The 14,938-nt window shown below is 33.9% G+C and overlaps 5 protein-coding genes across 8 annotated transcripts in view; 1 reads left to right on the forward strand and 4 right to left on the reverse strand.

Annotated features, from left to right (window-relative positions):
- The window catches only part of LOC144837571 (zinc finger CCHC domain-containing protein 24-like), a 100,887-nt gene extending 93,244 nt beyond the window's left edge, over positions 1–7,643 (reverse strand). The window contains exons 1-3 of one of the 2 annotated variants that reach the window (XR_013611528.1): positions 7,539–7,643; positions 7,174–7,326; positions 6,227–6,847 (exon numbers count right to left, since the gene is read on the reverse strand). Coding sequence is in view for 1 of the 2 variants with exons in the window: in XM_078692752.1 (XP_078548878.1) it covers positions 6,674–6,847; positions 7,174–7,326; positions 7,539–7,559 (348 nt within the window). In the remaining variant the exon portion in view is untranslated. Of the gene's footprint in view, positions 1–5,910; positions 6,848–7,173; positions 7,327–7,538 lie in introns of those variants that run through there. The other variant, XM_078692752.1, reaches the window with a different exon arrangement.
- On the reverse strand, positions 13–10,116 carry LOC144837568 (zinc finger CCHC domain-containing protein 24-like). 2 transcript variants are annotated; one of them, XM_078692748.1, is made up of 4 exons: positions 10,024–10,116; positions 9,424–9,582; positions 483–1,321; positions 13–64 (listed from the first exon to the last, which is right to left on the reverse strand). In XM_078692748.1, the coding sequence occupies exons 1-3, from the start codon at positions 10,042–10,044 to the stop codon at positions 974–976; spliced, it is 528 nt and encodes a 175-aa protein (XP_078548874.1). In that variant the 5' UTR covers positions 10,045–10,116; the 3' UTR covers positions 13–64; positions 483–973. The 2 variants fall into 2 exon arrangements, with proteins under 2 accessions (XP_078548874.1, XP_078548875.1); XM_078692749.1 differs by lacking the exons at positions 9,424–9,582; positions 10,024–10,116 and adding exons at positions 1,480–1,632; positions 2,163–2,364.
- LOC144837828 (uncharacterized) lies at positions 3,370–5,618 on the reverse strand. Its single transcript, XM_078693102.1, has 3 exons — positions 5,477–5,618; positions 5,031–5,183; positions 3,370–4,543 (listed from the first exon to the last, which is right to left on the reverse strand). Exons 1-3 carry the CDS (start codon positions 5,495–5,497, stop codon positions 4,046–4,048), a joined length of 672 nt encoding a protein of 223 aa, XP_078549228.1. The 5' UTR covers positions 5,498–5,618; the 3' UTR covers positions 3,370–4,045.
- Positions 10,117–11,333: 1,217 nt separating the features above from the next.
- On the reverse strand, positions 11,334–12,465 carry LOC144838463 (zinc finger CCHC domain-containing protein 24-like). 2 transcript variants are annotated; one of them, XM_078693835.1, is made up of 3 exons: positions 12,394–12,465; positions 11,893–12,054; positions 11,334–11,703 (listed from the first exon to the last, which is right to left on the reverse strand). In XM_078693835.1, the coding sequence occupies exons 2-3, from the start codon at positions 12,052–12,054 to the stop codon at positions 11,587–11,589; spliced, it is 279 nt and encodes a 92-aa protein (XP_078549961.1). In that variant the 5' UTR covers positions 12,394–12,465; the 3' UTR covers positions 11,334–11,586. The 2 variants fall into 2 exon arrangements, with proteins under 2 accessions (XP_078549961.1, XP_078549960.1); XM_078693834.1 differs by having other exon boundaries at positions 11,893–12,137; positions 12,394–12,452.
- A 508-nt stretch (positions 12,466–12,973) lies between these two features.
- On the forward strand, positions 12,974–14,772 carry LOC144837837 (zinc finger CCHC domain-containing protein 24-like). The gene is made up of 4 exons (XM_078693115.1): positions 12,974–13,055; positions 13,301–13,453; positions 13,657–13,870; positions 14,114–14,772. The coding sequence occupies exons 1-4, from the start codon at positions 13,044–13,046 to the stop codon at positions 14,152–14,154; spliced, it is 420 nt and encodes a 139-aa protein (XP_078549241.1). The 5' UTR covers positions 12,974–13,043; the 3' UTR covers positions 14,155–14,772.
- Positions 14,773–14,938: the final 166 nt, after the last annotated feature.

A 14,938-nucleotide genomic window follows, 5' to 3' on the forward strand; every position in this document is an offset into this window, starting at 1 on the left:
CGGTAGACAATTTTGCAGTTTTAATAAATTAATCACTTCCGTAGAAAAAAACACATTATACTTACTTTTTTTTTTTTATCTTATGTGGCTTCATCCCACTTTTATTTCCATATATAATGTTCTCTTTACATATATATTTCATTTTCATTTTAATACGCTATACATATTATTATATTTCATTTGTTTATATAATTATTATCACATTCATTTTTGTTTTTAGCGTTTCTCTTCATAGTTTCCTCTTTTTATACATATTATCTATAATACATTTTCATTAACAAGGCTTATCTTTTCTTACATAGCATATTTAATTCATACAATTATAATATATTCTATGTTTAATAAATCCATCTAATTTAATATCTCCTATGTGTTTTCTTTGGCTTTATCTATGCAAACATATTTTTCATTTAACAATACATATTCTTTCTTATAAATTACTAACCTTGTAAACATCATATTTTTCACATCCTTATACTTACTTAATATAGTACTTATATTACTTATATAGTATACTTCGTCTCAACTTTCCCATTTATCTATTGTACCACATTCATAATCAAAATACTAAGTCTACTTGATTCTGCATTCTATTTCAATCATTGCCACATAATACATTATCGGTATATAACGGTTCTCCACGTGTTGTGAGCACTTGTTATGCTTTAAGCATTCCTCCATACTTTAAGTCTCACAAGGAATACGGTAACTAAACGTTTTACAATGGTCTTAATGGTTCAAACTAACCACGCGATTCGGTTCAATCCGAACTCGCGATTCATGTTAATACACATGTGAGTCAATCGCTGTTTTTAACACCACGGTTAAATGTCGGTAAAATTACGCTAAATCTAACTGCGTGACAATATCAACGTGCGAACGATGATCAAATCTTCCAATGGCATTTGATAAATCTGCCGTGGTTAAATTTATCAATTTTTCAAGTCCGGTGCGAACAAGGCTTTAGTGTTATTTAGATCAACAGGTCATCCAACTGATTAGATAATTCATCATATTCTGAACACCGGGGGTCATCGTCTTCCTCCAGCTGATAGTGGTCGTCGTCATACAAGTCATCTTCGAAATACGATTCAAGACGTTGGTCTTCTTCCAAAATACGTTCGTATTCCCAAAGACGTTCGTCTTCACGCTCGTCTTCCAATTCGTCTTCCCATTCTGCAGACGATTCATCGTCGTCGTATACAGTGGTGGTCGATCTTCTACAATAGTAACCAAGCTCTTTGCATTTTTGACATAGTTCTTGAGGATGACGTTTGTTGAGGTCGGACTTATCCAGTCCATCTGGCTTCTTTAATGGAGTCTAAACAAAATAAAAAGTGATAAAAATAAAACGGTAGGCCTACTGTAATGTAATAACAAGAATAACACTGTAACCCTTAGTAACAGAATATGAGGAGAGATTAACAATTATGTGAAGGAATACGAATACTGTGTTATAGTATCCAACTGTGAACCTACCTGTTTATGTGGATAGATATTAACTCCACATATCTGGCATTCTTGTCCCATGTCAGCCCAGCTATTAGCACTGCACCACCGTCGTTTGCAGTCACTGCAGTAGAACTCACCGAACATCCTCGCACTGCCTTGGTATGGCGTTAAGCCTAGTTTCTGTTTCAACGAAAATGTTATAATGTTATTTTAATGTACGGATGGAACATTCTTTAAAAACCAACAAGCCTATTATACAGCAGTGTCGACTGCTGTCACATAGTCACGCGCTGTAAAAATGTTCATGGTGCCTTATTCGTCCGGCACTGTATAGTATTAGTGCACTACCGTATATCCTAATCTAGTCTAGGTTCCAGATGGAGTTCTGACTTAATATTAGTAAAAATATTGTGGCACATATAGCCTTTCATACGTTTTACTTGAGCTTGTAAAAAAAGTGTAAATACACACTTGGAGCGAGTCTAATCCTAATCGTACTGTCGGACTGAATCCCACTATCCTTTAAATTAATAACGTAGGCCTATTCCCGGACGAATATAGGCTACACAGAAAAAAGTTGAATAGCTACACTGAAATGAAAGACTGTTGTTGTATTGACACTTTAGGCCTATAAACACAATATAACTGTACTACAAACCATCGATCATTGCAGTGAACATTGAATTGATCCCAATACAATAGATACTTACCCTGTCACTAACAGCAGACATTGTAACTGTTATAATATTATGCCTGTGAATTTATATTAATATTGCACTTATAGCCGAACCAAATGATGTACATAGATGTGAAGAAAGTCACGGTTGTAGCTGAGATAATCGGATTCGAAATGTTTTATACTCTGTGCAGAATTTTCCAGTGGCTGAATTTAGCATGTATTTCTATAAATAGACATTAGGCAACATGCGTTTTTATAGTTTATACAAGAACCCAGAATCATCGATTAATATCGCATTTTGCTACACTGTTTCTGTTTTGTTTTCTAGTGGAAACTGAAACGAGGAACGAAAAAAGAAAATTCAAAGGCACATGACCAGGAACGTTGTGGTAAATGTAAGGAAATTGGTGGTAACTGTGTGTGAATCCGAAAGTTAAAAAAAAAAATCTAAATGTCCTAAATGTGGTCACAAATGGGCTAAATCCAATACGTCGTCAACAAAAAAACAAATGTGCAACAAATGTAACACGGGGTGTTCTCCAGGTATGACATTGTTACCTCATGGTAATGCATTTTAATGTAAAGCTTGGTTCCCACTAGCACGCAACGTAAGCATGCCCTTCCAACCATTGTGTTTGCACCCGCCTGCGTGAAATCAAACCTACGATGTTTGCAGCACTATGTGATTACTCAATACAGCACTTTGTGTCGCTGCGTTGCGTTCTAATGGGAAACAAGCTTTATTATATTTTCTATAAAGCCAATATACAACGAAACAATGACGACGACTACAGAAATATATCAAACCCATAGCTTGGTACGCAACGTAACGAAATCTACGCAACGTAAGAAAATTCCCTTCCAATAATTGTGTTTGCCCCCGCCTCCTGCGTGAAATCAAACCTGCGATATTTGCACCACTATTGCGTCGTCGGTTCCCACATACTTACCCAATACAGCACTTGGCGTCGATACGTCGTTGCGTTGCGTTCTAGTGGGAACCAAGCTTTATTAATATTTTCTATAAAACCAATATACAACGATAAAATGATATTTATACCTGGACGACTACAGAAATATATCAAACCCATTAGTACCACCGTGTCCATTTAAAAACATTTTACTTAAAAATGATAAAATATTAAATAATATTTATGCGAGAGAACATAGGAGCTATCTTGTATTAATAAATATAACATATATGATGGTAGTCGCCCGACCATCAGAAATTGTTTACAAAAAAATGTCTTCTTTTTTTTTATTCCAGTCGTTCGAACGGACAGCGTGTAAAATGAAGAGCTGAAAACCCCCTATTTTTTATCCACAGTCCCCACGGTAAAATTGTATTAATGAACTCATTTTTATTAGAAAGCGTGTTAATTGATCTCGTTTAGATTTGTTAGATGGATGAATTATTGTTCAAAATTGATTGGTTTATGGTTATAAATCGTATACAAGGGCTTAGGTGGTTTTGTTTTTCAATTTTAATCAAATGTTGACATTTTAAAAATTGTAAAACTATAGTCAACTTAGTAATCGTTATTTATGTGTTAATGGAAATAAATATAATTTGAGTTACATTCAATAGTTACCGTGGGGCTCTTATCAAAGTCAATCAGCTATTTGTAAAATGTCTTTCCGTGTAATTGTCACTATCGTCGCTTTCTGGGCCTAATGTTAGGTTATTAAATTCTAAACGTTAAGTATTGCCATTATAGAGTGACGGTCCGTATACAGAGTACTTTACTTTATGAGCTAAAAATATTATGTATTCATAACGAAGATAAGCAAGTTCTTAAATCATTTTGAACTATGTTTTTGAGAATGCATTACAGCTTATGATTCATAATAAAATAAATATAAAACGAAGGAATATTACGTAAACACTTTATTTTGATTTAACCGTATCTAATATCACGATATACTGCACGTACTATGACCGTCTGTCGATTCGTCTTCTTCCGACTCATCATAGCGGTCCTCTTTCGAATGGTCGTCATGCTGGTAATGACTTTCGTTATACCAGTCGTCTTCCCATTCAACTTCCCACTCGGCATATCGGTCGTTTTCCGAATGAACTTTGTCTTCCGAACCACCTTCCGATTCGTCATACTGGTCGTCTTCCGCCGAATCACCTTCCGATTCGTCATACTGGTCGTCTTCCGAATAACTTTCGTCTTCCAAATCACCTTCCGATTCGTCATACTGGTCGTCTTCCGAATAACTTTCGTCTTCCGAATCACCTTCCGATTCGTCATACTGGTCGTCTTCCGATTCATCTTCCGATTCCTCATACCGGTCTTCCAATCTACAGTAATATCCAAGCTCTTGACATTTCTGACACAGTTCTTGAGGATGACGTTTACTCAGATCTGAATGTTCATCAAGTCCATCTGGTTTCATCAACGCAGTCTACAATTATTTTAGAAATAACACAGTAAAGTGTAATAACAATAAAACATAAACAATACTAGCCTACAAATAGGGCTCATATTATACGCGGTTTATTATATAGGAAGTATAGCCTATTATTATACTATGGAAGTTTTTTTAATCGTCCTGCTCATTGGTGGTGCAAATATTCATTCAAAGATCGGTACCCTAGTCCCTGGCCTTATTGCCTGGTGCGCCTCTGTATCCGTTTAGTGTCTTTGGTAACACTTTTTCACAAATTCGCCAGCCATATTATCACTGTTAAAGTATGAAAGTATAAATTATGATTTATGAAAGAAGGCCTAGGCCTAATCGATTATGTATCACTTAAAGCTGTTGTGGTGGCCCTGTTAGTTCCCTATACTAGGGAAATAGCGGCCTTAATTATGACACTAGTTACACTACAGTATAACCAGATGATATTCAGATACGAGGGTATACTATAATAATTTAACGTATACTGTACCTGTTTGTGAGGATAGATATTAACACGACATCTTTGGCATTCCTGTCCCTTGTCAGCCCAGCTATTAGCACTACACCACCGTCGTTTGCAGTCACTGCAGTAGAACTCACCAAAGCTCCTCACTTTACCTTGGTATGGCGTTAATCCTCGTTTCTATTTTAGTGTTGGGACATTAATATATACGGTGTAGGCCTAATCAATTAATTATTATATACGCAGTTACGTGACCATGTCGCCTAGAGGCCTACCAGCGTGCGTCTATCCACTAGGAATTCTGCAATTTATTGCCAGACGCCATGACAGCAAAACATTGTTGGCCTAAGATCATTATTATTAATATTAATGGTACTGATGTCCTCGTTAAAATGACAAGAACGAATAGTAGGCCTACACTAAATGTTAATATGTAACTGGACATTCAAAATGTTGAATAGAGCCTTACTTACCTCACCACGAACGGCGAACATTGTCCTATTTCAATAGTTTATTCAAAGCGGAGCATTTTATTCGAATAATTACGGTATACAGGCGCATTCCACATGTCTCGGGAGGGGTGTGTATGTGGGGAGTAGGTATACTATAATGTATTGACTAATGGGAGCTACTAATTAATTTATAATATTGAGATTGAACATTCAGTTTTAATAAACTGTGTGTCCCTCTCCTACCCGCCACTATTGGACGTGGGCTAGTGTGGTGCCATTGTATAATATATTTGAAAATGGGAAGAAATAAATAAATAAATAAATAAATAAATAAAAACAAATATTTGAACAATGGATAACCTGTCGACAACAAAGTTCATAATTAACAAAAGGAAGTCTGTCGAGTTTCATAACTTTAATTAACTCACTGTATATTATATACAATCATGTTTGTACAGATAGAAACTAATTAAACGGCACACAGAATTGCACATAGCGCATCATACAGTTGTCCAGTCATTCATTTAAAAAATATAAATTGTATGCATATATTATATTATTCTTATTATTACATTTTTACTTTTGCCGTGAATAATTTTACCAAGGCAATCTAAACTTAAGTATACATAGGCCTAAATCATCATTCTTAGGCTCTGTCTACAAACTAGTTTGACAAAAAAAGTGATGATATGACATTATCATGTCATATGCGGGCACATCACATTTTCACACAAAGTTTGATAGTGTAGACAGAGCTTAACAAATTGTGACAAAATGTCTTTTCATAATAGAATGTACCACTCATTTTCGATTCATTCGCGCCAACCAAAATACCGGGTTATTGTGTAATCTGGGAAGAGGACATAATTATATCGACTCGTTTACTACATGTGTGATATTATTGAATTACTATAAGATTAAAAACAATTAAGGTTAATTGCAAATTGCAATACGACAAAAAAACATGGATGTATTGTATTAAGCCTTGTCTACACTATCAAATTTTATGTGGCAAAAAAATGTGATGTGCCCATATTGACATGATGATGTCATATCACTACCATAATTAGGCATATCACTACCATATTTGGGCAGGTCACACTTTTTTTTCTCAAACTAGTTTGATAGTGTAGACAGAGCTTTATGACATCAGCCCAACCTCCTACGATCGTGTCATTATTTTAATTTACGCCATGTCATCTCTTATTCCGTCCGTGTCTATAATTTTAATTTATCAAATTCAAACGATAATTCATCGTCTTCTTGGGAATCGTAACCACTAGATAGATTTCTACAATAGAATCCAAGCTCTTTGCATTTTTGACACAGATATTGAGGATGCTGTTTACTGACGTCGGATTTATCCAGTCCGTCTGGTTTCTTTAATGGAGTCTACAAAAAAGATATATTTTGTTTAAAAAGTAGGCCGATGTTATATTATTATTATTATCAGTTATTTCATAATTGTAAAATAACTGTAATCTTCGATCTACAAGGAGTTAAGAATATAGAAAGGAGACACAAATAACTTAGAATGTACATAAGTAAATGTCGATGCCTGACTCACTAATCAGTTTGGTGGTGGGGTGGGGGATGGGGAATAATCACTGTGGTCAAAACAGTATTATATTAGACAATCTGATAACTTAACAGTCCTAGAATGTAGGAAGCTTTTCGCCATTTTTTTCCTCTGACTATAATATTATTATATTCAATACCTGTTTGTGTGGATAAATATTAACTCCACATCTCTGGCATTCCTGTCCCTTGTTAGCCCAGCTATTAGCACTGCACCACCGTCGTTTGCAGTCACTGCAGTAGAACTCACCGAACCTCCTCGCATTGCCTTGGTATGGTGTCAACCCTTGCTTCTATGTTAAATAATGCATTATATAATCAATAAATGGGATGCAAATTACATCATTAATAGTTTTGGAACCGTTCTTACGTACATTGCTAGCGTTTTGTGGAAGTTGCGTCAGTCCTGATCTCACCCGCCTACATTGAATCGATGTTGAATAGTATTTTCAAAATCGTTTAAGCTTATGGACTAGGAATTATTATTGAAAAAATAGATATTTACCTTCTTAACTGCAGACAACATTATCTATATTCTGTATAGGCCTACTATTTCAAATGAAGTCTAGGCTATAAGCTTTGAACTCATCAGCTCCGAGCTCTCAATATAATGATACTAGCCGACTACTCTACATTCTTTTAACGTCATAAGTTGGATTTTCCAGAAAAATATGAATAGATAGTAACTGATATAATTCATATTTACCGATGCATGAAATAATGTTTTGTTTACCTGTACGTGATAATATGGTTTTATTTGCAGCAATTTAAGTGTTTATTTAAAGATATTATTGGTTGAACCTTCCCTGGTTGAAACAAATAGCAGACTCTGAATAACATTCTATTAGGAAGTTAAAGGCCCATTATGATGGAGGAATCGTGTTCACACCACTGTCCGTACCTACATTTTCATCATCAAAATATTCCACGCCATTTAAATTTATGACGGCGGTCCCTGTCAGGATTATAATAATAATAATCAAGCAATCATTTGTTTCCATCAGTGAGGATTATGATTTTGTATTGATTATTATTATTATTTGATGTTGGCTAGATACGAATGTTTATACAGTTAATCAGGTATAATCTTTCTTTCTGTATCGTCATAAGGTTTCTGTTTGTGCATGTATTCTCATTATGTAAATCGTTTCGCATGAATACTTCACATTAGCTTGGGTTTTTCCAAAGTTGCACATTATCATAAATCACATTTCAAATCGACATTAGTCATAATACTCAATTATTATTATTAGTTTATACATGGAGTTACTCTCCATGTTTTATATTTTGTAGTATAGCTTCAAATTATGTATATATTTTGCTTTTGTTTTGTTTCCTTTCATTATTTTGCTCAATTGTTTTATTTTGGTTGCACCACTAACGAAAGTGATGACCAATAAATAAATAAAATAAATAAATAAAGTGAATTCTGGGATTCAAAGTTGTCTTAAGCAGATCAATCAAAAAGAAGTAACCAGACCAAAGAATTGCATAATGTAGTTGAAAAGAAACACAGATTTGTATCAACCAAACGCTCCAACTGCAGTCAGCACTGAGCTCCAGACTGCTGTTACAAACGTCTACCCGCGCCATTTTTTTTATTCAGAATACAAACACATACAATAGAAATAGTTTGCCATAGTTTATTCAATTAATATAGCATACTGTGTATATACATGTTGGTCCGTCCTGGACCAAGGAGATGCATGTGCTGATGCTTGAATTATCTACATGACAAAATATCTACACATTTTTATTGAGGAAGCTTCGCTGCTTCGGTATGACAAACTTGTATACTAATTGTAGCTAAGGTTTTAAAATGATTTAGGACCTATTGTCTTTCTTCCAAAGATCTTACAAATATTTCGTCTTCTGTACCATTTACAGTAATATTCTCAATTGTAACAAATTGACTTCTAAACACTACCACCATGGTTCTGACTGTCTGGGTAAAATTTGTAATAGTTAAGTGAATTCATCTTAATTATAGGCCTATATTATTCTCGTAATACTCTATATACCATAATATATACTTTTAAATATGTTGGAGGCAACGCAATTCGTCTTTTAAAGACAATTGGTCACAACAAAGCAGATGGTCGTTAGCGTCTTCTTCCACAGAAACGTCCAAGCTCCTTGCATCTTTCACACAGGTGCTGGGGATGATGTTTCTCGACATCTATATGTTCATCCAGTCCATCTGGCTTTTGCAATGGAGTCTAAAAGTAAAATGGAGTCTACAAGTTATAATTTAAATAGTAATTATTATTAGATTATAATTTGTACAGATTACAATATTATTGTACAGATTATATCAGAAACGAATGTAAAAACAAAGTATATTAATGATAATCGTAATATTAATTGAAGATAAATTTATGTCACAGTACCTGTTTTGTTGGATAGACATTAACTTCACATGTCTGACATTTCTGTCCCTTGTCAGCCCAGCTATGAGAACTACACCATGTTCGATCGCAATCTTTGCAGTGAAATTCTCCAAACGTTCTTTTTCTTCCTTGATATGGTGTCAAGCCCTTTCCTTTTCTCTAAAATAAATTGTTTTATGTGGTAAACAAACTCGCCACCAACATGTTAACGGATTTTGAGATACCCCTATAAATGAACTTTGCTTAGTAATTTAAAATGTATTTATTTATTTCAACAATATTTTACGAGGGTGGTCCATCCAGCCGAAGCTGATCATTAGGGACCCTCGCAGAAATTACATCATGACAAGACATAAACATGTAACAATAAAAATTAAATTAAAATAAATATAATTTATAAAGATAAAATAAAGCACAAACAATGATGAGTCAATATAGTTCATTGGATAAATATCTTAGTTTTAGATCGAAAATCTAAGACTATTAAAATTAGATCTCATTTTTCGAAAAACGGCTTGGTTCTAGGCTATAGCAGCTATAGATACCTCCCTGGTTAATTAGCATGGAAAAACAAGTTATTTCTCCATGGTTTTTACTCACTCTCTGTTGCCACTTTCCCATGTCTAATGGCTTCGTTCTTCTGTTCTGCTATGAATATTGTTGTCAACGCCTGTGTGAACGTTTGAATTACTGTCTGTCTTTATATATTATATTGTGGGTTTTTCCATTAGGTATTATAAATATACGTAACATTGCAATCAGAATGTCACTGATCAAAATTTCATACGATTGACGTCACACAATCGTCGATTTAAGGTGGGTTGAGTGGAGTATCAGTTGATCCAATTTATTAAAATAGAAATATGATTAAGGAGAACAAACACTAAGATAAAAATAATCCCGAATAAACGCAAATATTTTAGAAAATTCCGTCTACGAAGCCATTAGTAATATCTCAGGTAGGTTCTGAGTGAAAGATTAAATATAATTTTTTTTTAAATCACATGAGAAACGAAAGGAGATTCAACCATTAACAAGTGTTTTTTATCTATTGATTATATTGCAGTATTTCATTTGCAAGCAATGAACATGAAAGCATGCCATTGTAGAAAAGAGAAGGCTATAAGAATTAAATATATATTAATGTTCTGTTTATTTATATATGTTATATTGGGGATTTTTCCATTTTGGTATATAAATATCCGTAACTTTGCAATCAGAATGTCACCGATCAAATGTCACGATTGAAAAGAAACGTCACATCAATCATTTTTTTTAATCAGTGAGGATTATGATTGTTTGTATTGAATATTATTTGATGTTGGCTAGATACGAATGTTTATACAGTTAGTCAGGTATATCTTTCTTTCAGTATCGTCATCGTCGTTTCTGTTTCTCATTGTAAATCGTTTCGCATGAACACTTCACATCAGCTTGGGTTTTTCTAAAGTTGCACATTAGCATTAATCACATTTCAAATCGACATTAGTCATAATAAATAAATAAACAATTAGGCTAATTGAATTCTGGGATTCAATGTTGTCTTAAGCAGATATCAATCAAAAAGAAGAAACCAGACCAAAGAGTTTCATAAGGTATTCGAAAAGAAACACAGAACGCTTGTAATAAAGCAAAACCGCCAACTGTCATCTGACAAATAAGATCCAGTTGTTGCTGCTACATGTCATTATTGTTTGTAGGCCTATACAAAATGAATGCTGATATACAGAGTAAAAACACATGTTGTTAATTTGCCATAGTTTATTCATTAATAAGCCTACTATACTATATACATTGGTCCTGGCCCGGAAGAAGCTGTTAAATTATCTCATTAAAAATGTTATTGAAGAAGCTTCACTGCATCGGTATGATAAACGTGTAATGGTTTTTACGATTTATTATTTATTTAAAAAAAAACCCCTTTAAGTTCCAAAAATCTTACAAATGCCATTCGTCTTCTGTACCATTTACAGTAATATTCTCAACAGATTGTAACAAATCGGCTTCCAAACACTATCCACCATTGTGACTATAATATCAATGGGTAAAATGCCTAAATACATTAGTTTTGTAAGTTAAACGTCTTTATAGTGAAATGTCCGTCTTCTAAATATCTTCGTAATAGGCCTACACCATAATAAACGTGTGAAAATGCCATGGACGTTAGCGTCTTCTTCCACAAAATCGTCCAAGCTCCTTGCATCTTTCACACAGGTGCTGGGGATGATGTTTCTCGATATCTATATGTTCATCCAGTCCATCTGGCTTCTGCAATGGAGTCTACAAGAAAAGTAATTTACAGTATGTATTAGTAAATTGAATCACAGTGCAGGAGTAGTACAGATTACAATAGTGTACAGTAATAATCATATCAGAAAAAAAGTAATGGAAAAAGTAATGATAATAATCGTAATAGGCCTAATAGTGATTGTAATAATGAATTAAAACGATACATTTATGTTACCGAACCTGTTTTGTTGGATATACATTAACATCACAATTCTGACATTTCTGTCCCTTGTCAGCCCAGCTATGAGAACTACACCACTTTCGATGACAATCTGGGCAGTGATATTCTCCAAACGTTCTTCTTTTTCCTTGATATGGTGTCAAGCCTTTTCCCTTGTTCATCTAAAACATTGTTTAAAACAAATTCATTTTTATTCCGGAAGTAAAAAATAGGTAATGTTGTTGGATGTCTTCTAAACCGTCTTCTGTGGATTAAAAATCACAACAATGTGAGGAAATGTATGTGGAGTATGATAGGTTGAAATAGACAAATTTAGATTCGCCTTTTTTGGAAGGGATTCTATGAAATTAAGTGGACAGAGGACACCATGCCATATTCATTTGAAAACTTCAGAATTTAAAATAAATTTCCTTTGAAAGAGATTATATAGATAGAAATCATAAGACTAATAGATATCTTAGTTTACGGCTTTATTTTTTATAATAGGCCTATAAACTTACTGTTTGTCCCTTTGTTGCTGCTTAAGCTAATTTGTTCACTACTTCTGTTTTGATTTAATGTCAATGTTTATGTGAATATATTTTGCTTCCTGACTTTATATATTGTGGGTTTTTCCCCTGGTTTTTTTCATGTTGTTGCTATTAATATATTAACTGTGTAATCATGTGTAGAAAACGCCACACGATTTTTAAATGAACCCGTCTTTGTCAATCGTCGGTAAAAATAGCCTTGAAAAGGGTGATTGATAGCAATGAATTGGAAATCCCCAAGTTAATATTATGCATAATATAAAAGTCTAATCTATCAAAGTAAGTTTGACAAAAGAATTGTGATGTGCCCAAATATAGTAGTGATATTCCCAAATGTGGTAGTGCTATGACATCATCATGTCGATATATGGGCACATCACATTTTTTTGTCACATAAAGTTTGATAGTACTTCATGTGATTGTTTACATTGTACACTGCGCATTTTGAATTGAATACAATTATTTTCAAAGCACAATACCCTTAGCTACTATTAATACTGTTATAGGAAAATCATCAATATAAAAATAGACTATTATACTATTATGCCTACAGAGAAGTGACGACATTAGAATTGATAACTCAGATTTGAAGAGCAGAACAAACTATAGGCCTAGGTAACATGGTCCGTAAGGTTAGTATTTATTTCATTTAATTAGTAACTGCTGATATAAAGTTTTCGGTCCACCACGCGTATATGTAGTTCTGAAAAGAACTACATATAGGCCTACGCGTGGTGTACCGCAAACTTTATATCAACATTTGATTTCGCCATGCAAACCTTCAAATAATACTGCTGTTTGGAATTTGCTAAGTAACTCAGAATATTGAGGTTAAATGCATCAACTGAACATACATTTGCGGTCTTTGTGTTCACAGGATGAGGAACATAAGACGCCCTACCAGGGTTCTCAACGTGCGATGGGTGAATTTCATTGCGAGTGTGGTAACGAATGGATTAGTGCGCACTCGTGGGCCAATACGTACCAGGATTGTCAAGTATGCAACCGCGGAATATACCCTATTTATCAGGTAAGTAAATGAAACCGAGAATTAAAATTACACAGTTCGATCTACACGTTTGCACATCGTTGAACATTTTTGTTCTGATCATTATTTTCATCATTCCTTGTTTGGTGATTCAACATACCCCTCATCATCACTATCAACACTAATCATCTTATCTTTATAGTCATTATAATTTTGCTATAACTGTTTCTGTGGTTTTTTTTCAGTGGAAACTGAAACGAGGAACGAAAAAAGCAAATTCAAAGGCACATGACCAGAATCGTTGTGGTAAATGTCAGGAAATTGGTGGTAACTGTGTGAATCTGAAAGTTAAAAAACAAGCATATAAATGTCCAGAATGTGGTAACGAATGGGCCAACAATTCAAAAAATACTATTCAAAAATGCTACAAATGTAGCCACCACCCCTCCTGTTATCCAGGTAAGTTGTATCTACAGGCTCTTGATTGCCTATAAAAACAAACAATAATGATACAATCATTAGACAAGACAAGACATATATGAATATAATTAAAAGAAAGAAAATATTTTGTGTTTCATGATACGGTGACGATGAATGAACATTTAAGCAGATCCAAATATGTAGACAACATTAAAATATAATGGTGTCTTTGTCAGAACTTCATTTTTTACAATAATAATGCCTACTTCTTTTTTATTTCAGTCACGGTCGGCACTCGAAGATATCCGGCGCATATTCCTTAATTTGAGGGGAACTCAATACGTCCATTCACTTCAAGTTCTCATTTCTGTTGAATTTACAAATTTCAGATTGACAGTGAAATTTTATTACAATAAGATAAGATTGATCTAAAATAGACCGTTGTACTCCTTTTGTAAAATTCTGTAGAATTTCTTACGTTATATAATAATTATATGTGTACATAATTATCACGTTTTAAACATTTTTGGTAAGCGTTAGTATTTCCGATTTTAAACGAGGCCCTATACAAAAATATGTATGTATGTATCAAAACGATAAAGTAAAACAGCCAGAGAAAAGTTAGCAGAGCTTTCGGGCAACTAGCCCTTCATCAGTATAAATGATATTAATGTAGACCTAAGGCTACAGTATGATTTTTGTAAATAAAAGAATGTTGTATTTTAAAGTATTTTTTTGTTAATGTTAATGCCACTTTTAAACAATGTTACACTGGACCTACAAAAAGTACAAGTTGTGATAATAAACTACCAGTGTTGATCAAATGTAAACATGGCTTTGTTGGTCTTACGGTAGGCATAGGTATTAGCAATCATATTCTGTAGGGATCAACTTAATTGTGTTCTTGATATTGTTGACGAATAAAGATTGAAGTGATGTGAGTTCGAACTGTCACCATGTGAAGCCTTTGTTGGGGACACACAGTGTTATACCATAGTCAATAGAAAGTACTTTCTATTGACTATGGTTATACAAATAGTTTTAGATAGAAAACTAAATGACAAGCCCTCTATAGTTTGCTTCAATTTCCTCTCTAGACTCTCTATA

The sequence above is a fragment of the Antedon bifida genome, chromosome 3, assembly GCF_963402885.1.
Source record: "Antedon bifida chromosome 3, ecAntBifi1.1, whole genome shotgun sequence".
In the NCBI taxonomy this organism is placed as follows: domain Eukaryota; kingdom Metazoa; phylum Echinodermata; class Crinoidea; order Comatulida; family Antedonidae; genus Antedon; species Antedon bifida.

What these genes read in the sequence shown, in the direction of transcription:
- LOC144837828 (XM_078693102.1), bottom strand. Translation starts at nt 5,497, where the DNA reads ATGTTCGCCGTTCGTGGTGAG. An exon ending in TGTTCGCCGTTCGTGGTGAG is followed by an intron (nt 5,184 to 5,476) that starts GTAAGTAAGGCT and finishes ACACTAAAATAG; the next exon opens with AAACGAGGATTAACGCCATA. An exon ending in ATATCTATCCTCACAAACAG is followed by an intron (nt 4,544 to 5,030) that starts GTACAGTATACG and finishes AAATAATTGTAG; the next exon opens with ACTGCGTTGATGAAACCAGA.
- LOC144837568 (XM_078692748.1), bottom strand. Translation starts at nt 10,044, where the DNA reads ATGGGAAAGTGGCAACAGAGA. An exon ending in TGGGAAAGTGGCAACAGAGA is followed by an intron (nt 9,583 to 10,023) that starts GTGAGTAAAAAC and finishes AATTTATTTTAG; the next exon opens with AGAAAAGGAAAGGGCTTGAC. An exon ending in ATGTCTATCCAACAAAACAG is followed by an intron (nt 1,322 to 9,423) that starts GTACTGTGACAT and finishes TATTTTGTTTAG; the next exon opens with ACTCCATTAAAGAAGCCAGA.
- LOC144838463 (XM_078693835.1), bottom strand. Translation starts at nt 12,054, where the DNA reads ATGAACAAGGGAAAAGGCTTGACACCATATCAAGGAAAAAGAAGAACG. An exon ending in ATGTATATCCAACAAAACAG is followed by an intron (nt 11,704 to 11,892) that starts GTTCGGTAACAT and finishes CTTTTCTTGTAG; the next exon opens with ACTCCATTGCAGAAGCCAGA.
- LOC144837837 (XM_078693115.1), top strand. An exon ending in GAATATACCCTATTTATCAG is followed by an intron (nt 13,454 to 13,656) that starts GTAAGTAAATGA and finishes GTTTTTTTTCAG; the next exon opens with TGGAAACTGAAACGAGGAAC. An exon ending in CCACCCCTCCTGTTATCCAG is followed by an intron (nt 13,871 to 14,113) that starts GTAAGTTGTATC and finishes TTTTTATTTCAG; the next exon opens with TCACGGTCGGCACTCGAAGA.